General features: G+C 33.7%; 1 protein-coding gene across 1 annotated transcript; it reads right to left on the bottom strand.

Moving 5' to 3' along the window:
• Window positions 1–1224: 1224 nt before the first annotated feature.
• Window positions 1225–22671, bottom strand: LOC106064283 (lipase maturation factor 1-like). Its single transcript, XM_056036182.1, has 13 exons — window positions 22302–22671; window positions 19976–20099; window positions 16948–17150; window positions 15522–15631; window positions 15322–15332; window positions 14617–14765; window positions 13167–13232; window positions 9708–9875; window positions 8826–8994; window positions 7387–7540; window positions 6099–6282; window positions 2284–2396; window positions 1225–1584 (listed from the first exon to the last, which is right to left on the bottom strand). Exons 1-13 carry the CDS (start codon window positions 22482–22484, stop codon window positions 1392–1394), a joined length of 1827 nt encoding a protein of 608 aa, XP_055892157.1. The 5' UTR covers window positions 22485–22671; the 3' UTR covers window positions 1225–1391.
• Between the last annotated feature and the right edge of the window lie 519 nt (window positions 22672–23190).

The following is a 23190-nucleotide window of genomic DNA, read 5'->3' as shown; positions in this document are numbered from 1 at the left end:
AGCACAATGACCAACGCCCTTTACGTGGCCCAAAAATATAAGGTATCTATTAGAGGTGGGTGAACTTAGAACCCCCTGAAGTCCCGAAAGCAAAAATATTAACCAAGATTCGAACCCGTGACCCGTCTGTTCACTGTCACCACGAATATTCCATTTTTTTAAATAAAGAAATGCTTATTAAGCTTTGAAATGCAATCTTTAGATTATATCCAAGGTAAGCATGTGTAATGCCGAGAAAGATACTTAAGAAAAGTAGTCCACTTTTGATACACATCAGCTCAGCATGGATGCACATCACAACAGCATGGATACACATGACATCAGCATGGATGCACATCACATCAGCATGGATACACGTCACATCAGCATGTATACACATCACATCAGCATGGATGCACATCACATCAGCATGGATGCACATCACATCAGCATGGATGCACATCACATCAGCATGGATGCACATCACATCAGCATGTATACATGCCACATAAGCATGGATGCACATCACATCAGCATGGATGCACATCACATCAGCATGGATACATGCCACATAAGCATGGATGCACATCACATCAGCATGGATACATGTCACATAAGCATGGATACACATCACATCAGCATGGATACATGTCACATAAGCATAGATACACATCACATCAGCATGGATGCACGTCACATCAGCATGGATGCACATCACATCAGCATGGATACATGTCACATAAGCATGGATGCACATCACATCAGCATGGATACACATCACATCAGCATGGATGCATGTCTGTTGTTGTTTTTTTTTATTACTTGGGCATTACCTTTTCTTTTCCAGTACAGTTTACTTGCAATTCATGAAAACAAAAAGGTTAGAAAGGACAAAATGAAAACTAAATTTATAAATTCATTTAACTTACAATAAAGATATCACTTTTCTCTTTTTTTTTTGTTCAAGTTTACAGTCGCCCTGAAACTTAAACATTAGACATTGTCATGTTTTTTTAAACTAAATTTTAACTCTAGATCACTTACTTGGTTTTTCACTTTGAAATTAACCCAAGTGATACTAAGTCTAAATACTGGTACCCAGGAGAAGATAAAAGTTAAAGTGAGTGAACAGACCCACTATTTCACAGACCCACTATTTCAGAGACACACTATTTCTGGTCCCTATCCCTCATAAAGCTTAAAACATGTTTTGCACAAAGAAAATCACACACATAAACACAAATGTTGATGCATTGACAAAGTTTATTATGAGCTTCCAACAAAATTATAACAGTTTTAAATACACTGCTATAAAGAAATGATAATTATATAGATCAGACACACACAGCAGAAGTGAACATTTCCTTGCAATACTAAATAGAGCACCCACACATACAAACTTTCCTAAAGGTTTAAGTTTTCCTCTTGGAGCGATGACCTTTGCGAGGCGACCATCCCATCTGATCCATCATTGGTTGAAGGCTGGACAAAGAGACGACAGGCAGGTAGGAGTCCATCTTTTTTCTTTTCCACCAGTGACCTCTTGAGGCCTCAGGAGTTCCAATTTTAGCAAAGATGTAACGATAGTGGTCAGCTTTGACAAACCTGATTTTAAGTGAAGACAACATTTTATCTAGAATGTATTTCTCAAAACAAATCACACGAGTCCAAGATGTAGTAGGGAAAAAAGTTTTGAATCTTACAAAGTAAATGACTAAGAGGAGGTACTACACAAACTTTTTTTTTTACAAGGATGATTGTAAATTTGTCAGAGACCCACCATAACAATCTAAAACATTGACTTTCCACTATTTGCTGGCTATAGCCTTAAGGAAAAGGACTTGGATTTGATTACTGCTACCATCCAGGACTAGTGTGTAGGAACTGCTAATTTTTCCCTGGAGTTGAGATGAGGACTTTCTCTACTGCTTGGGTGTGGTGGAACAGTAGCAAAGGTAACAGAAGTCCAAAATATAAAGCTAGCCCATAGCCCTGAGGATTCACTTGTAACTTATATCTAAGAGCTAATTGAGCTTTGTCTATTGTGACAACTGATTGAAAGCCACAAAACCTTTCCAAAATTTCTGTCTATCCCCAACTAATTTCAAGTATTCAAATTCAAATTGCAGTCTTCTATGCTATTCAAAAGGATGATAATGTTCTATTCTCTTGGGATTAAAAAAAACATTACACACACCACTCCTTAACCTCAGATCAACATTTTCCAATTAAAAAGCCCAAAATAAAAGAACTTATTGAACAAAAAAAACAACAAATAAGTCTGAAAGTAATAAAATTGTTCACCTTGGAGCGGGTCTGTCATGGAAAGGGTTGAAGGCTATCAAAGATTCAACTTCTTTATCATTGGCTAAAAACTTCGCAGCCAAGTGAACCAGCCATGGGTTGTGGTTGTAGCTCTATATGAAGATACAGACAAAAAGATGGACAATGAGTAGAGTTGGTCTATCAGCGGTATTCTATTATCAGGTCACATTAAAGCCAAGAGTGTTCCAACATAAATCACGTGATATTCTCAAAACTCAAGTGAAATATCTAAATCACATATATAAGGTAAGATCATTTTTATTGGTCCAATCAAATGGAAACCAGTTGTACTACAATTGACAACCTCAGATTAACTACTGTAACAATAACAATATAGAAAAAATTGAAAGTAAAATATCTCAATCCCAGCCCTGATTAGCACTCCAGCTCTCTGGCTCAAATGTCTTCATTTAATTTTAAGTGTTCATAAGATAGAATAACTTCTAATTTCCAGTAAATACATTTCTTCCTTTAATTGGCCAATAGATAAACAAGTAGCTTCTACATAAGTTAGTGTTAATTGGAGTTAAAATATTTTACTTAGTAATTTTATATGACCAAAACATTGTGATGATGGACAACATAACAGTATAAAGATGATGTCTAGATAGTTTCTTGAGTGTTTGCATTGGAATCCAGAATATCTTCCAATAGATTTATTTTCTTTTCAAAGTAAAATGACTTTTAGATATTAATTTAAAACAGACCCTCCACTAAATAAGTTTTTCTTCGTGGATGAGTCACTGATTAAGTTAATTTTATGGTCATTTCTGTTGATTTCAAAGGTTTTAAGTGATTGAGACTCTTACAACTTGTTTGTTATTTTTTGCTTTTAAGATAAAGATATAGAGTAACTTACATCTATCGAACACCTTCGTTTTAAGGTACTTATCGAACACCCCATTGTATTTTTTAAAATTCTCCTTTATTTCGATGATTATAAAGAAACTAGTCCATTCTTATTGTGCATCGTCCATTTCTTGATAGTTAAGTTATAATTAGTTTCATTTTCACCCGAGGATCATTTTTTTTACTTATATTCAAAGTGCATTGGTAATATTGGTATAAAAATTTCACATTTTTTGAACTCTTGGGAAGAGTGGAGTGAGTCTCGGGTTAAGGGTATTTTTTAATGCTAATGACGCTTCAGCTCAAAAAAACTATATAATACGCTTCTAATTAGGCTGAGAAATATTTACAACTATTTATTTGAAAGTGTCCTTTGTTACCTAAACATGAAAATTGAGGTTTAAAAAGGGGGTGTTCGATAATAGCAGTTTTTATATAAGCAATCTCAGCTTCGTAAGATATCGAACGCCATTTTAATGTTAAAAATAAACATCAAAGGGATATAACCCAAAGAAGACAAAATATTTAAATTATATATTTTTTATTGTTATTTTTTAAAATAATGTAATGCAAAGTACAGATATAAATTAATCATATGTTACAATTTGTATCAGCTATTTGTGGTGTACCGTAAATGTGCTATATTTTTTTAAGTAAATAGATTTACATCGATATGCACTAATAGTACCCATTTTAAAAGCTTGATTTTATGATACATATATATTATAGCTTGATGCTAATGGCATCCATTTCCGATCACAGAGAGAAACAGAGTGGAATGTATTCAGTTGTGGAATGTATTCAGTTGTTGTTTCTTTTTCAGATGCCCCATTCTATTAACTTCTGATTTTGCCCGATTCTATTAACTTCTGAATTATGTGTCATAAATACCAATACCTAGCGCATGTGCTTGATGTGATGAGATATTAATAAAACGAAAGGGCAAAGGGGGAGGTATAGAATGCAGATATGGTATTTTGAAATAAAAATGTCTTGGGCAGGTAAAAAAAAAAAAGGTCGGTGGGTGGGGGAGAGAAACAGTCAAGACACTGTATCCAGAGATCATCAATAATTGATCGACCATTAGAATGTGACGTCAGCCTCAAATACATAGAGTCAGTTGTGCTTCTCGATCTAGACGTGTGGCGCCGAGTCTATAAAATTATATATATATATATTTGCCATAAAGTATGATAAAGCTCATAATGCGCTACAAAGACACTCCTTTGAAACATCACAAATACACAAAATAATAACAATAACGCATTTAACCACTCTCCTATTCTGCCTACACCCCCTTACCCGCGCTTCCACTCTCCAACATTCACACTTTTTCAGTGCAAAGTAACAACGTAAATTTCAAGACTCAATCCAAACGCAACCACAACAAAAAAAAAAAAAAAGGTCAGTGATAGCGTAACACACAGGTGTAAACCAGGCCATCAACACAGCACCAAAACATTGTTCAAGTTGTAGTAAGAACAATGTTGAGGGGAAAGGGGGAGGAGCCATCAGTCGAGTACCTACGGTCAAGCCGCTAATTAGGTCACAAACACTAGGCATGATAGATACGTAGTATATATAGATATGTTGTTTGTGTGTGTGTGTGTGACGAATACTAAGCGTGCTCTAAAATATGTTGTTTTTTTTTTGTTAACCAGGTGGTTTAGGGAGGGCGGATTTATCTACATCTATAGGTAACACAGCTTGCAAGCTACCATAGCTTTTCAGCACCCCCCCCCCCCTCCCCGCCCAGATCGAAAAATATCTAGCACTGACTTTTGGGCTGTTACATACAGTGAGCGTGCTAGATCGGCGGCTAGTTACGTAGGGCCGCGTACCGTATGTTTCGTTTTTAGGTCAACCAATTAAACTATTGTGTCCTGCAATGACTTGGGGAGGGCGGGATTATATATTGGCTACCAAAGCTTATTAGGCTCTACCTCAAATAAATAATATCTGGATTTAATTTATTAATGGCCTTATGTCTCAAAATAGCTTAGACCTAAATAAGTACTACGGTAATGCGTTACTGGGCTTAGCACCGTCAGTTTCTAAGCAGAGCTGATCAGTGATATATTCCTTCGATGTGGACCATTTGAAAATGACTAAAAATCTGTCTTTCTTGACATGGCGTAAAAAGAAAATGATATAAATAAAAAAATATAGATTATAACACTTTTGAAACACCATACTTTTCACAAAATTTTAAGATTATAACACTTTTAAAACACCATACTTCTCGTGTGTTCGATAAGTTCTTAATATGTTCGATAAGATAAGATAAAGCTAAAAAAGTGTTCGATAATTTAAGCTTTTGAAATCATCAACCTGACCCATTTTAACATCAAATATAAGTTTAACTATGAGTAGTAATAGAATAAAACATGTCTACTTTTTAAGAAAAATGGATGAGGAGTTCACAGATACAATCAGTTTTTTTCTAGGTCTAATTTTTACGGAGATACACAAATTCAAACATAAAAAATGTCGGCGAATGAGCTTAACTTGTTCGATAAACGTAAGTTACTGTATATATATATCTTTTTAATCATTTTATCTGAAATATGCTTAGGGTAATTTCGATTCTATTATGTCTTAAGTTTTCCTATCATATAGTTGTTTTTGAACTTCTTTGTTTTTTTTTGCTTCTATTTTCGAAATACTTATTTTTTTTTTGTATGATCAAGGATGAAGCACATACTACAAGGAGAAAATTATGGTATGGATATGGAGCAGTGGCGTTTCTAAAGGGGTACAAATGTAGATTACTGGTGTATGGATTTAGAATGGTGCTAATGTGTTGCTTTTCTTTAGGAAATCATTTTTACACATTTTTTAAAATATCTATTAACATTTTTGTAATCTTTTTTGATGCAATTTAAAAAATTACAAATAGCTATTGAATGTTGAATGAATCAGAGAGATTACTTGGAGACTCTTACCTGAAATGCTGCAAACCACATCAGCCAGTCCAGACGATAGTGATAAGGGGAAATAATGCAGGGTCTGCGCATTGTGTCCCCTGGCTTACATTTAAATTGATACTCCTCCCATACAGCTGCGGGCGACTCTGGATCAGTGCTGTTCGTGCCAAAAAATATCACTTCAGTTCTTTTCTTAGTTATACTGTATAATAAAATTACATGACTTTAGATTTACAAGACATAAGCAAAAATGAATATGAAGCAATAATTATGTAGTCTGTAGTAGCTGATTTTATGAAACTACAAGTAAAGTAATGTTATCTATTATACTGGCTGGACTAAGTCATATAAAATCCAAGATTATTATTAAATTCAGCGTAGTTATTTGACCAGAGAGTAGTAACATATACAATTACAAGGGAGCTAACACTTTGCAATAGTAAAATAGAAATGCAGATATTTAGATATTTCTAGAAGTATTCTTAGGTAGCAGAATATACATATGAAAACTAAAATGAAAATTTGGTCTCATTTGTTAATTGTGCCTAATGAAATAAATTCACTGGGAAGTTAATATTTCAACTCATTACAATATCTCTATTCAAGTCAGAACTTCATGGAGGGTGGAAGAACTGGGACAATTTTTCTAGAATTTTAACAGGGTTCGGTGGGGAGGTATGATTGCAGCCCTACGCTTCCCTGGAGTCAAGTAAGTCAAGGATAAGCAAAATAAATGATTAATTTTAGTAAAAAAAGAAATAAAAAAATACAATAAACACGAGGTCGAATTATAATGTATAGTAAAGTAAAGTTCCCCTTTCAGACCTTGTGGTCTATAGGGCAGATGATGTAATGGTCATCTGTTTCTGTGGCCTATGGTTAACAAGGGTGTCATGTGGCCAGCACAACAGCCTTTACTTTTCCCCAACTAATGTCAGGTACCCATTTGAGCTGGGTGGACTCAGAGGTGACGAAGATGTCGAAATAAAAATTCCCAATCTTCACCAGGATTCGAACCCGGGACCCCTGTTTGAGAAGTCTAGCGCTTTACCACTCCGCCAATGTGACTCCATAATGTATAATGCTACTACCACAAAATAACCATAGAAACAGAAACACAAATGTGAAGCTGAGGGCTGAAACAATGAATGATGCAGACATTGTACATGTAGCACCAGAGACCACATTTTCAATGAGAGAAAATGGTGAATTAAATACAACTGGAAAGGGCATTGGATGATGACAACTGCATCCTGTTAGAGGTTTGGGCTAGGAAGAAATGTGATCTATTTAAAACTAGCTTTACCTTCCAAATGCCCCATATGTGTTGACCAATCGCAATGGATCAAAGGAAGTGTTCATGGCCTGCTGGGATGAAAGGAGGTTCATTACCACTGGTATACTGAGGTAAGCAATCAACACACCAAAACTAATGTTAAAGATTCTCCTGATAACTCCAGCTAAGGAAGAAAAAATGGATCAAAGTGAGACTGAAGATAAATTTTGTGCTGAAAAAGACAAGTGCTATTTGCATATTTATATCAATATTTGAGCATTTAACAAGTTGGCTTCTACAAAAGAAAAAATTATTATGCTAAACAGAATATATAAACATATCCATCGATGTGTCTGGTAGTTTAAGAGATAAGTATTGTGTATTATGATTTTGTAATGTTTGGTAGTCGGTTCAGGTCATGTGCCCTTTTAGTTCATTAAACTAATCACTCCACTTTTTTCCAACTAATCTTACAAGTTTATTAAAAATACAATTTATATTTTAAAATATAATGTGGTGCCCCAACAGACCAAGGGATAGCTGAGAGAGCTGAGCTTAGAGTATTAGTATCAGTACAAAAATAATTAAGTAGAATCTTTTTATTTCCTCAGTTACTTGCTAATATTTTTTTAAAAAAAGGACCCAATGTTGTTGTTTTTTTGCTAATACATTTGAAATGTGAAGTATATTAATTAAAACTTTCTAGAACATAAAATTCAAATTTGGCAAAAATTTGCATGTAGAAATATTTCAATAAAGAACATAAGAATATTTAGATGACAATTTTGTTCAGTATTATGTTGCATGCTGTTTTCAACGACATTGCTTCAAAAAAAAAAAAAAACCACTTGATCACTATCTTGTTTTGCTGTAACAACCTAATTTTATAAATTATGCTTGATTCAAAATATATCTTTCAACTTAAACAGTTTTTTTTGTGTTTTTTTTTGCAATATGAGCCCATTATTTAGATGTAACAGTCAATATCTTATCTTATCTAATACAGACGTTACTTCAAAAAAGAAGATGATTACATCCTATGCGTCATGCATTTAGTCATGCATATTAACCAATGACTTAAATTCTGCCAAGTCACTGGTTTTCCTGGCTAGCTCAGGCAACCCATTCCATATGGATGGATGAACAGATTCATGGCACCCATGCCATAACTAATAGAGGTCCACTCGGGGCCTTGAAAGTTTTGTTACTTTTAAAAAGATTGGGGAATTCATTGGATTGTACTGATAATTACAGGATGATTTGATACTGATTTGCTTTTTGTCACACTAAGCCTTCTAGTTTCTTAAAGGGTGTACATCATATTCTTAACCTATTCCCACAGATCTCAGATCTATTGCTACGTAAATGGTAACAGTAGCTGGTGACCTATGTAAGAATGATTCTGCCTAGATAAGCTTGATGACCTCTAAATAAATACATAAAAAGAAGATATTGATAAATGTACTTACTGAGAGGAGTCTTAGTTGTCTTTCCTATTTCCAGGTTATGTTTGATAGCCTTTGACTTAACTCTCTGGGAGAACATCCACGACAGACTGGCATCATCAAAACAAGCAAGACTGGGCAGTATGGTCAACCAGTTCAAAAAGCTGAGATTCCCACTGATGATCAAAACAACCTACAACATATTAAAATGTTTTACAATTGTACTGCTCATACACAAAGCACTAAAGAAATTATAATACAAAATAATAACCAATACACTGGAATATTAACAATTCATGAAAAACTCATTTTCAAAGATCACTATTTTAATTGGCTTAGATCATCATTTTTTTTTAGATGGTTTCTTTTAAATTTGGTTCATGTTATAGTCAAAATGTCTAATTTATTTTGTCAAGAATAAAAGCTAAGAAATAACCAACTGATAGGAAAAGGTAATTTCTGGATTTTGGAACAAAGATGTTGCCATTATTACAATGAGCTGGGCATAAACATTTTTAATGAATTTATTTCTGAACTTATTTTAAACTTAAGTCTTTATATGAAACTGTTATGAGATTGTAGTTATTTTATAAAATAATATAATTTATATCTTTACCCCCCAAAAAAATGTACCTGTTACTGATCTTATATTATGATATTAAATACATTTCTACCAACACAATTACAGATAGATCCCAGAATACAGAATAAGAATATAGTAGCATCCTACAGCATTTCCAAAGTTGGCTAGATGAGAGCATTTTTAAAGTACCGACAGTCTAGTATGAGTCTACTATTAAACTTATTGTGTTTCTACTCCAAGATCTAGGCATTGGTTTGACTAATAGACAGAAACGGCTTAATGTGCATTAATTTATGTTAATTTATGTTGTTGCTTTGATCTACCTGAAACAAGATTTGTATGGCTCCACCAATCATGCATGTCCTCCGTGGAATCAGGAGAAAGAAGGGAGCAATCAATTCCACAAAGTGATTGCACAAAACTTCAAACTTGTGGAAAAACTCTGGTGACTGATGCATCAAATAACTCATTGGGTTGGGTACTGGCTGGGTCTGAACATGAAACACAGTGCTTTAAACACTCATATATATATAAATAATGTTATTAATTGGTTGAAGGAGTAGATTAACAAATAGATATAAGCATCCAGATAAATTGAACAGTTTTATAAACTAAATCTTTTTACTTGATTTACTTAACATATGTATTTACTTGATATATGTATTTACTTGATATATCTATTAGTGCCAAGGTAGAAGAAAAAAAAAAGAGGGAAATAAAATTCTAATTTTTGCTAGTATCATCTACACATTTATGTTGTCTAAGGCTTAGGCATTAAGTTATTGAAAATATATAACAATTACAAATGTGTAGCTATCTTTATTGCTTAAATTTCAAAATGACATTAGAATAATTCTTTAATTAAAAAAAAAGCTTATTATGTACATATACATCTATAGATATTAGGGGTGCACCGGATAGTCGCTCCAGCTTCTGCCAAATATCCGGCATTTTTTACTATCCGGTGCTATTCGGCTCCGGTCGGATATCACTACCGGATAGTAAACCGGATAGTAAAAAATACACCTATTTAATATGCATAAAGTGGACCTTGTTCCATTAATGCCTGTTGTAGAATGTATTAATGTTTATATATTCAAACAAAATAATGTGCTTAAAAATAGAGCCTTTATGAATATGCACCAAACATCATTTATTATAAAGACAAGGCGTGTTAATAACTTAATATAAATAGAAATGAAAATTTACATCATAAATGCGCTTTACATACAGAGCAGCAATGGCTGGCACTTTTTTCAATTTGTCTTGACCTTTGAGTAGGTTAGTTAACATGTTAAAATGCTACATTCCTTGACTACGTCATGCTGACCAGACGTCTGTCTAGCTGTGCGGGTATATCTCCAGAGGTAGAGATGAACAACTCCCATCCCTTTTATTTATCACATTGAGGTTTTTTTAAAGGCAGGTGACCACAAGTTAAATACAATGGACGTAGGTTTAATGTCAGCATATTGACACTCTCTAGAGGTCACACCTTTCGAGGGAACTGAGTTTGTTTATTTAGTAGTTAATCTTTATTAGGGGGGCTGGATTACAAGAGCCACACCTCTCAGGTAACTAGGTATATTTACAGACGAACAACACCCTCCCCCTTTTATTTGTTTAGTCCATCACATTGAGTTCATTGATTGACAGGTGAACCCAAGTCAGATACGATGGACGTAAGCACTCTCTAGAGGTCACACGAGGGAACTATGTTTGTTTACTTAGTAGTTAATCTTAATTGGGGGGGGGAGTGGACTGGACTTCAAGCCAAACATCTACACAGGTATCCGGACAAAGAGTTTGCTTATTTGGAGAAAAATCTTAATCACGTGGTTGGGCTAGAGGCCACACCTTTTCAAGTGTACCGAGTTACTTGAACATAAATCTCAATTAGTAAGCTGGACTAAAGATCACACGCACCTAAACGAGTGACCTTTAGCTACACAGAACACAAACCGCGAGATTATATAGCCCAGTAAGTCAGTAACTAATTATTTTGTAGAAGACACGACCTACTCTTTATTTTATTTCTTTGGTCCTTGAAACTCAATTTATTGATAGACATTGACCATTTTTACACACCTGACACCCATAGGCTTACTATCGTACCCTTTTGTAACAGTTACTGAAACCACGAATAAAATAATTAATAAGTAATAATTAAGGAAGATGTTTCTAACATACGTTCTTTGCATTTAATGTTTCTTACGTACGTTCTTTGCACAATAAAATAAAACAAAGATGTGCATGTTTGCGTGTGTGTATTTTTTTGCCTTGTATTAAAATCATTAGAAAGAAACCTAATTTTAATTGTTTAATTCTTTTGACTTAATAAATAACGGAAAACCTTACAGTAAATTTTAAAATCGCATAAAATAAATTGAATAATAGTACCACAGTTAGATCTAGCAAACAAAGAAACAATATGCTGGAGCGTAAAAAAAAAAAACAACCCTTGACCTTTAACTAGTGGACGGGTATAATTTATCTATATGCTTGACTGACCATGCCAATGTGTTGTCTTTTTTGACTGACACCTAACTCTATTGCGTGCGTATGCTCAAGGAAAAAACAATGCGTGATGGTTAACACAAACAACTATACACACTACACTAGGACTACATGTGTAGGCTCACTAGGTATATCTGACCAGGTTGTTGGTCTGAAATTCATGAACACATACATCCAACCACTATACAAGGCAGATTGCACTTTACTTATGAGATTTACATTAGTAACTAGTTAAATATATACTAACATTATTTACATTGACCTTCCTACACACATCCTTTACAGTTGGTGGCATCGTACATACACACAGACACACTCATGCTATACAGATTTTTAGAAATACTGTTAAGCTTGAATAAATCAATCAGTATCAGAGTTTAAAACAATAAGGTATATAAAAGGGAAAAAAATAAAACCAACCAATAAAGATATGTTATTTAACAGTTTCGTAAAATGTTCAGCAACACAAGCTATTAACAAGACACATAGGTATCCGGCTCCGGCCGAATATCAAATTTTACTATCCGGTCATATCCGGCCCCAGCCGGATATCAAAAAGTACTATCCGGTGCACCCCTAATAGATATATATATATACATACATAAATTGAAAAAAATTACTAAAATAATTTAATAATTGTATGTTACGCTTGCAAAAAAAATATCTTTGCTGCATTATAAAAATTGTACAAAGTAAAAGGTCTGGGTAAATAATAGTTGTTGAGAAGTTTCTAGTTTATATAATCAAAGGGTCTGAATAAATTGTAGTTTTTAATTAGAAAAACAAGATTCTTATCTTCCATAAAGATCCGAATCTACAAATTTAAGCTTTAAAAAAAAAAAAAACAACTCCTAGCCGTATCCATTTGGTTCAAAAAAAAAAAAAGAAGTTCAAGATCTTAGGGCTCACTGCTTTTATTTCCCTATGTAAAATTAGTTTTGAAAACAAAGTTCATAGGGAACAGTACTGAAAAAACACTGAGGTGCTATAAGCCAAATTTGATAACATTATGAACATGTAAGAGCTTTTGCACTATCAGTCCATGAATTATAAAGAAATGATTAAAAAGAAATACAAATAGTGTTTTATTATGTTTTTAAAATTATTATTTTTAAAATTATTCTGGGCTATTATTATTCAGTTAGTACATTATATGGTAGAAGATGGTAGGATGTTCCCTCTGATGAAATGAGTAAGCTGAGTAAAAAAGTATGTTGGTACATAGCATAAAATGTCACAAGCATGTTTGCTTTGATTGTACCTACCTCATAATGATAGTTCATGCAGGTCAGATCTAGCCAACATTTATCTCCCCTTATTTTAATGAGTCCCTAAAGAAATAAAAAGCAATGAGGGCATTGAGTCTACAAAATTCAAGAATTTTACTTTATTTTGAACTTAAATTTTAAAACAAATCAGTAATATAACAAATGTAGACAATCAAAGAACAGCATAGGTGCCGACTTGCATTAACTGACATAGAAGAGAGCACCTGGTTTCATGCGACTTCAGAACAAGACAGATGGAGGTCACTTATGAAGGCCGCGGAATACACATTTGGGACCAAAAGAAAATCTGCTGCTGAGAAAAGACGTAGATGTCGAAAAGAAATCCTATCAACCACCGATTTATATGTGGCAAAATATAAAGGTCACAGCTGGGGATGTGTAGCCATGGGAAATACTGTATGTCTCATAAATCTTTGTACTCGAAGACAAACCTTATTATTATTATATACTTGTAGATATATATATATTCATGTATTTAAAAGCAACAAGTCAAAAACAACATCTGGTTTGTTGCTGCAAACTATTTAGGTCTTATTTGAATTTTTACAGAAGCATCTTTCATTTCAAAGATAATGTTACATTATAATTCTTAAAGTAATTTATTTTATTTTATAGCATTTTTTTTTCATTGTAAAATTAATACATTTTTAAACAATTTGTTAGTTTAAGAATAAGAATTAAAGGTCTTCAGTCTATTTAAATGAAGTCTAGGCTTTTCATAAAGAAAAAGACAAGAAATAAAAAGCCCTAATTAAAATAACAAGAGAGAAATTATTATTCTGCTGGTGTGTTGAGCCAGTGGAACACATGACCCATGACAAAATAAAAGGAATTAGTATCAATACACAACTATCTAACATTTGAAATTCTTTTTTGTAACCTCAAGTACTGAGATGCACCTGATCTTTACAAGCAAATAGATGCACACAGTACTAGTGTATATATTTTAATCTGAATGTAATCACATGAAGAAGACTGGTTATCAACAAACTTACTTAATTAAACTTAGATCCTCCCGCGCTGTTTGGCGCATTGGGTGACAAACTGTCTCAACAAAGATCTGTCACTGGCATTGTCTGAAGCCTCTTCCCACTTGGTGTCAACTGCCCTGAGGTCTTTCATGAGAGTGTAGTACAAGTTATACAAGGATGTCCCTGTTTGTGCTTTCCTTGCATTGGTTTCCATGTCATCGCAACTCAACTGAAAGCTATATGACAAATGGATCTTTACAACACCAACTCTTAAAGATCCTGTGGTATGCACCCTGCACTTTTGTCTCAATGGTCCCAGGTCGAGCCCTGCCCGCTGCAATCCCCCATCATCCTTTGATAGATTTGGGCTAAGATTTAATAATCTTCAAATTTGAAGGAACGTCAACATATAAAAGAAAACAAACAATAGTCAAGCTTAGAATGCATCAACTTACAGCCCCAAGCATGATCCTAAAGATGAGCCATCTGTAGGCAAATATTATGATCCGAGATGGAGGTGTGGACTTGGGAAGGGATGACAATGACAACATTGGACAGAGAAAGGTAGTCAGGAATCCAGTCTCTAGAACTTGACTCTCCCAACCTGTCAACATTTTTAATGTGGCCCTTTATAAATAAAATTATTATTAATATAGAGCAAATAATTGCTGTGTATATATATATAAATGTATGTATGTTTGTATATTTGTGTGTATATATAAATATATATATATATAATATGTAACTGTGTGGGTGCTTGCAGATGCGCATGCATGTGTTTTTCTTTTTCTTGTTTACATTGTTGTATTACTGATTGAAAATACTTATAGGCTACTGGTATATTACAGTTAATAGATTTCTTTTAAAGCTAGAATTAGTTGCTTAAAATGTAATGCTTTATTTATTATGTAATGTGGCAGTCACTTTCTAATTATATACAAAAAAAAGCAACATATTTTAAAAAATTGGTCCAATTTTTAATAAGGAACTAATTAAATGACTTAATATTAGTCTGAGTCTTCTCAGAAACTAAATTACTTATTAGAAAATTATGTAACAGTATCAACCTTAAAATAATTTGATATCTAGTGCGAAGGTTAGTGGTTTTTCTGTTCTGCTGTTTTTAAACAAAAATTTATTTTAAATTAAAATATACTTACCAAATGAAAACCTGAAGCAAAAAAAAAAAAAAAGAATGAAATTTTGATAAAGGGTATTATTAAATTACCAAGATTGTGCAGGAATTATTAGTTCTGTTTAACTACAACAGTAAATGTGTAACTATTACAGAAGACTAGATATAGAATATTAAGATGTGTGAATATTATTATTCAATTACTTCCATTCAAACAAGCCTTACCATCTTTGGCCCACATTGACCAAAGAATGATAAAGGATCCACTGAAACAACAACAAGGGCCAGTTCCCAGCACCAGTGACAACCATAAACAAAGCTATAGATAGACCAGTCTGAAAGAAACAACAACAACAAAAAAAAAAGTTGAGAAAAAATTAGTAATCAGTTCAAACTTATCATAAAACTTTATAACTCATTCTAAACTTCAAGAAAACAAATAGTACTGATGATAGTTCTTTATGTACCGGTAGTTTGAAGATTTCAATTACAAATATACTTAAGTTGGTCAATTACAAATATAAAATTATGATCCTCTCACTGGTATTGAAATCAGCTAAGAATATTTCAAACTAAATTTGAAAATATGCAGGAAAAAAAAAGTGTTATTAGATTTTATCTGAATCTATGTCTTTTACATTTTTTTAAATTAAACAGTCCCATTTTTTTTTTAACTTAACTACTGCATAAATGTATGACAAAATTACTAGTTATTAAAATTCAGATAGGTTTTCACTTCAAAGCAATCTTAGTGCTAAGTGAAAACATGTAACTTTGTATTATTTGTTCATGAATTTTGTCTAACTGGGAAGCACCATATCAGCAAACGCCAACCTAAATGATGAGGTAGACTTCCGTGTAGCGCGTACCAGAGCTGCTTTTGGCAGACTTTAAGGGCAAGTGTGGCAACAGAGAGGACTCAGCATATCCACAAAACTGAAAGTCTACAGTGCTGTAGTCCTCCCGTCACTCTTATATGCATCAGGGTCCTGGACCCTATATTACCACCACATCAAAAAGTTAAACTCCTTCCACCTACGCTGTCTAAGGAGTATCCATAAGGTGCGTTAGTCTGAACACATACCAGACACAGAAATCTTAGAGCAATCCAACATGAAAAGTATCAATGCAACAGTGAAAAGGTCCCAGCTTCGATGGGCGGGACATGTAGTTCACATATACAAGTTTTTACAAACAAATGTCCACTATCCGGGGTATACAAAGGCGCAGGGTTTACAAAATTGTAAAATCATAAACATAGCATAACGGAAACTATGGACATACCAGTGTGTCTTTATACCTCCAATAGTTTGCTGGGGGGTTATGAAATGTACATTGGAAAGCTTTATGAAAATCTCATTCTAAACCTCAAGAAAACCAATAGTACTGATGATAGTTCTTTTGTACCAGTAGTTGAGGCTAATCACCATTTGCACACGCGGGGCATATAAGACTGCGGGTCATACTATTTCGATTTTACTTATTTTGTAATTTGTGCTGGGTATACACATTTGCTGGTTATATGCCTATGCGGGGTATGAGCGCGAAAATATGGTACTAATGTTAATTATTTTAGATTACTTTTTATTTTTTAAATATATCAAAAAATAATTTTGTAAGCCATATAAACATATAATGTAAAGGAACTGACCCAAGCAATAACATCCAGCCAGAAATTCAGATTGTTTTCATAGTCTACAAACCAGAGCAGGGTTGGTGCAGTAGTGATCAATGACCATGCACTGGATGAGCCCACATGGTTGCGCACATTATCTAAATATGTATTGGCAGGTAGAAGTCCAGTTTTACCTAACAGTTCCTTGTTTTGGTGCAAGCTGACAAGATAAGCTACAACTGTCAAAATATATACAATATATATGTATATATATATATAATAATGTCTTGAGAAAAATACATATATATCATTTAGATTGAAGGATTGAAAGGCATATGATATGGGAAAACATTTGTACTAGTTGTTTTTGTTTGTTTTTTTCAATGGAAAAACTTCTGTGATGAGATTGTGTCAAAAACATTATATTTTATTCTATGCTTATTTATTTTATGTTGCTGATAGGAAGGTCATCTTACACAAGAAACAAAAAGACAAATATTCCCTACAAAGCAAGATTTTAGACTAAAGAAGCAGAGGGGTTGGACTTGGGAGAGGAGTAGATTTTTACTCAGGATTTGAAGAGGTTCCTATTAATTACCTAACAACTGATAGGGAAAGCAAAGAACTGATGGCCACTAGTCATGTTTTAAATGTTTTCCCTGCAATTTAGCCTTAATGGTAACATACTAAAAGCAATAATGATTATAGAAGATAATTAAAAATATTTGCCAAAAATATATATAATATAATATAATATGTTACTACCATTAAATAAAAGTGGCCCTGGGTCCAACACTGTCTAAGCATGCCCCCCTTCTATCAAAAGCTGAAGAAGAAATTACAGATCAAACCAAGCAGCTAGAACAATGGACAGAACACTACATCGATGTCTATGCCACACAGAATACAGTAGACGATGCCACCCTGACTTCTCTACCAAATCTTCCAGTATTGGAATGCCTATCTTATCTTATCTTATATAATACAGACGTTACTAGATGAGCTTCCGAGCCTTGGTGATCTCAAAAAAGCAATTAACTGCATGAAAAATAGAAAATTTCCAGAGAGTGATAGTATCCCAGCGGAAGTAGTTAAAGTCAACGAATTACTTCTGCTCCCTGAACTCTACATTCTCCTCTGCCGCTGTTGGGAAACAGGTCATGTCTTACATGACATGCGTGACGCAACTATAGTCACAATATACAAGAACAAAGGGGATCCAAGTGACTGCAACAATTATAGGGGTATCTCTCTCCTCAGTATAGTTGGCAAAATCTTTGCTAGAGTGGCACTATCCAGGCTACTTAGAGTCACAGTATGGATTCAGGAGTGGTAGATCCATTATAGACATGATATCCTCTCTACGACTACTGCAGGAGAAATTCAGAGAAAGAGACAGACATCCTTTTTGTTGATCTGACTAAAGCCTTTGACATGGTCAGCAGAAGTGGCTTTTTCAAACTCCTAAAGAAAATAGGTTGCCCTTCCAAACTACTGAAGTTCATTGAGTGCTTTCATGAGGAAACAAAAGGTACTATCAAATTCAATGGAGCCCAATCAGCACCTTTTGAGGTTAGCAGTGGTGTCAAGCAGGGATGTGTGCTCGCACCTACTCTGTTTGGCATATTCTTCTCCTGTCTACTGCATTATGCATACAATGACATAAACGAAGGTGTGTTTCTCCATACAAGATCCTCTGGAAAACTATTCAATGTATCAAGGCTGCAGGAAAAAACCAAGGTTAGGAAGTTACTTATCAGTCCCTGGTTGACAAACTATCTGCTGCTTGCCAGAAGTTCGGCTTAAATTTAGTCAAAGCAAGACTAAGATACTAGTCCAGAACACAAATACTGCACCTTAAATTTAACATTAATGGCCAACCACTAGAAATTGTGGATCACTTTTGCTATCTCGGCTCCATCATATCCAACAATACTCTACTGGATAAAGACATTAACAACAGGATAGCCAAAGCAATGGCCACCATGTAACGTTTGGAGTAAAGAGTGTGGGACAACATATTGCTGAATAACAATACTAAAGTCCTAGTCTACCGGACCTGTGTGTTGAGCACCTTGCTATATGGAAGTGAAACATGGTCAACCTACTCATGGCAGGAAAAAAAGCTGAATGTCTTTCACCTCTGATGCCTAAGGCGGATCTTTAAAATAAGGTGGCAAGATAAGATAACTAATGAGGAAGTGCTACAAAAAGCAGGATGCCAGGACATCCGCTCTGATAACAGCAGCAGATGCCTTGGCTGGCTTGGCCACGTTCGTAGAATGCCATTCACAACAGAAGCAGAAAGAAGGGTGAAAATGCAATGGCGCCTAGTGATCACATATACCCAACCTGCGATTGCAGCTGTGTATCAAGGATTGGCCTCATTAGTCACACAAGAAGTTGCAAAGGGAAAAGATCATCTCTCGAGACGTAAAATGCCACAGATGTTACTACTAAACCCAAGTGTGGCCAGTTCGCATTTCTGCCAACTTTGGTGGTCATTTTGTGAACTGGTTGGCCAAATCATGAAATGGCTGGCTATTTTGCGCATTGGCAGGTCAATGTGAAAAGATAATAGCCAATTTGCAAAATGGCCAGTCAGATCACAAATTAGCAGATTTTGAAAAAAAAAAAAAGTTCCTTTAACTATCAAGATTTTTTCATATCTATATAACTAAATAAAAATTGAAGTTATAAAATATTGAAGATAGGATTCTATTTTCTATGTTGATATTGTCAGTTTAAAGTTTTTATGATTAGCATTGTTTTTTAGCTGTAAATAAATTACTCAAAAAATGTATGTACCTTTCTTGTCATCATTGATGATGTTTAACTGAGATATGATTGACATATAAAAAAGCACAAAACATCTAAACACAATCAAATAGACAACTTAACTAGAATCAGGGAAAATCTGGAGTAGAAGAAAAATAGACAGAACTATTTTACTTTAATAATACAAAGTAAATTAGGTAATTTTGTAAAAAATTAGATTTTTTTCATCACTAGGCTTATTATGAACTAAGTCTATAATGAAACAAGCCTAATAAATATTAATTACCGTAGATGAAACCCATGTAGCGGACAATCAAAACTCTTGTCAGCCAGTGAGAGCCATAAAGACTATCAGACTCAAGCTTTGTATTGCTCTCTCCATTCTGAACTTTTTTTGAGCTGTCAGAATCCTAAAAAAAAACAAAAAACAAAAAAACACTATATGAAGAAAACAGTAAATTTAAAATGAGAAAAACCTTTTTATTTTCTCAGAGTCCCAGCTCAACAAAAGGTTAGTCAATCTGTGAGCCTAAGAGTTTACTTGGTTGTAGAATTGTATAAAGAAAGCACTGAAATTAGATTAAGAAGCATCTAGGTAAAGGTACTCTTATCAAACCTTGTGATTTATGGGACAGATGATGAAAAGCTAATCTGTTTATTTGGCCAACAATTAATGAGGGAGTATGTCACTGTTATTGAGTATGTTTACATGTTTCCTATGTAGCCATGAGTAAAACAATGCTGAATAATTTGTTTCTATCAGCTCAGTAGAGGAAGTTTGTCATAGTTGAGGTTATAAATAAAGAAGTGAATGTTGAAAGAAAAAGGACAAGCAACAGAAAGGTGTGTATTTTAGGAGTGAGCTGTAATTTGTTTAAATTGTTCAAGATAATATTTCAATAATATTTTTACATACATCTATATTGAAGTTGAAAGATGTGTATTTACTATAATTAAAATTATGTTCATTTTTTTTTTTTAAAGAAGTTTTAAATTTTATTTAAGTTCAGCATTCAGAGATAAAAACTCCTACAATAGTTTAGTTAGACGTATTACCTGTTTGGAGCTAAAACCCAACACAATATAAGCTAGTGCAACTGATTTTATATATCCAAAGTATGTCTGTTACAAAGAGGCATCTTAATAATCCTGAAGTTCAAAATCCCAGTCATATTTGTTATATTTGCCTTAGATGTGAAACCAAATGTGATGTGAATGAGTAAAAAGAAAGGGAACATTGCTGCTGGATAAAAAGAAAGAGATGGCTACATGAATGTAAACATAGTGCTAATGGTGGGATCCATTTAAGTTGCCCAGCTGGCTTGTGACAAGTTTATTATAGCTAATATAGCATGTTCATTATTTTTTTTTACACTTTGATTACATGTGAGAGATACAAAAATAAAAAATAAAAAAGGTTGAACATGGTATTGTATGAAAATAATGTAATGGAGTAGGGTGGGGTGGGGGCAAACTGAGACGCCATGAAATAAATGCATATATGGTGAAATCTTTTGACACTTTTTTGTTTGTTAGTGTAACCTCTTGAAGATGTGTTCACATCATTTATTGATCGACCAAGTCCAATTATAAACCATCATGAACAAGGTGTGATATCAGTATCAAATACTGAGTCAGTCACAAACATCAAATTGTTAGAATTGTGGGGCAGCAGAACATTTTTTTACACTATTTTGCTACAAATCACTAATGGGCTACATATTTTAAAAAGACAAAGAGGTAAGCTAAAGAGATAGGCAATTAAACCAAAAAATATGCTAACACAATTAACAAACAAACACAGTGGTAAGCAGAACCCTGTTCTCCCTCTCTCTTATTCTGTCTCTCCTTGGTAACCTAGTAATTGATAGACCAGATACTAAGCATGCTATCATCAATACATTACCAGAAAATAAAATGTAGTGGGAAGAACAATTATTGATAGATCAGGTACCAAATTTAAATTTAGTCAGTCACTGAGTGTAGTGAGCAGGCTAGACATGCAGGTCACTCATTTTTATTTTCTTTTTCGTCATCTAGGTAAGCTAAAAGTACATGTAAAACTTGTGTCTAATGGCCTGGTTGTGGCGTCAGTTATAAGCAGAGAAGGGAGCAATTTAGAGCGGGAAAAGTAACACTGACATGTCTGTCTTGAGTTGGTGTAAAAAGAAATCGATCTAAAAAAAAGAAAATTGAAGATATAACATTTTTTTTTATGTATACAATCACTTTGAAAGATTTATAAGCACACTGAGTGTTCTCTAAGTTTCAAAGCAGGGAAGGAGTTCGTTTATGTCAGTGCTAAATTCATTAACAGTACCTGACCAACTTTGACATCATATGATATAGTTTATTGTAACTTAACTATGCATAGTGATGATTGTGAAACAAAACAACATTGACTTATAATATATCAATTATTATTAACAAATGGATAACCAGTCTAGATCTAATTTATAGTATAGATGTTTGCAGTTTTTTACTATGACTAATGAAATACAAATGTAAAGTAGATCTATAATATCTCTAGAATTTTTGTTTCTTAATTGACTTATTTATATTTATAAATATTTAAGTTCAAAAGTTTGAAAATGCAGTTGCAGTAAATTCACCTTTTTCCGAGAATCTTCCATTTTTGTGTTGTGAGCGGCAATACCATATTTGTGTTCATTCGAAGATATTTCCGCAGTTTCTGAACCACCAGTGCTCGTATTTTGGATAAATTTGGTGTTGCGATTTCTGAGATGCGCAGCATCTTGGACTTGACTTCGTTCTCTATTTTTTAGATTATGCATTACGTTTACTGGCGTTATGAGATCCTTATTTAAATAATATTTAACAGAACTATCTATATAGATATTATAGATAAAGATCTAGACTTGATCAAGTGAATAGATCTAGATCTAGATCTAGTGTAGTCTTTATAGACAAATAGTCTAGATCTATTTATGTTTAGATCGTCTCTAGAGATAGATATTTACGTTTTCGTGAATAATTATAGATTATATAGGTTTGTATGTTTCACTTGGTTTACTTAGAAACTACAAGAGATTGGAGAAAAAAACAACTTAGAATTGGTATTCCATATTTAATGAAATTTTCGTTTTTAATTTTTATCATTTCATCTTGTATAAACTATATATACAGAAATAATTACGTTCTACGCTTATTCATGTGCCAATCTTGTCGTGCATGTTATTTAGAGAGGCAAAGGGTTGTCTGAATCAGCCAGGAAAATCAATGACCTAGTAGATTATGCAGTATGCATTGCATGACTAGATTGACACACGATTGCGCGCAAGACGTAATTATCTTCTCTTTTGAAGTGATGCCTGTCATTTATAAAATAAGATTTTATTGTTTTGAACATACTACTATTGTATGATCCGCTACACATGATATAATTACCTTTTAAGTTGGGTTTAGAGGTGATAGGAATTTTGTAATTTATGAGTAAAATATGTCAAAATGCAAGCACGCAACGCAATGCTAGAAATTGAT

The sequence above is a fragment of the Biomphalaria glabrata genome, chromosome 7 (assembly GCF_947242115.1).
Source record: "Biomphalaria glabrata chromosome 7, xgBioGlab47.1, whole genome shotgun sequence".
Classification (NCBI taxonomy): Eukaryota; Metazoa; Mollusca; class Gastropoda; family Planorbidae; genus Biomphalaria; species Biomphalaria glabrata.
This window is presented reverse-complemented; position numbering and strand designations above follow the sequence as displayed.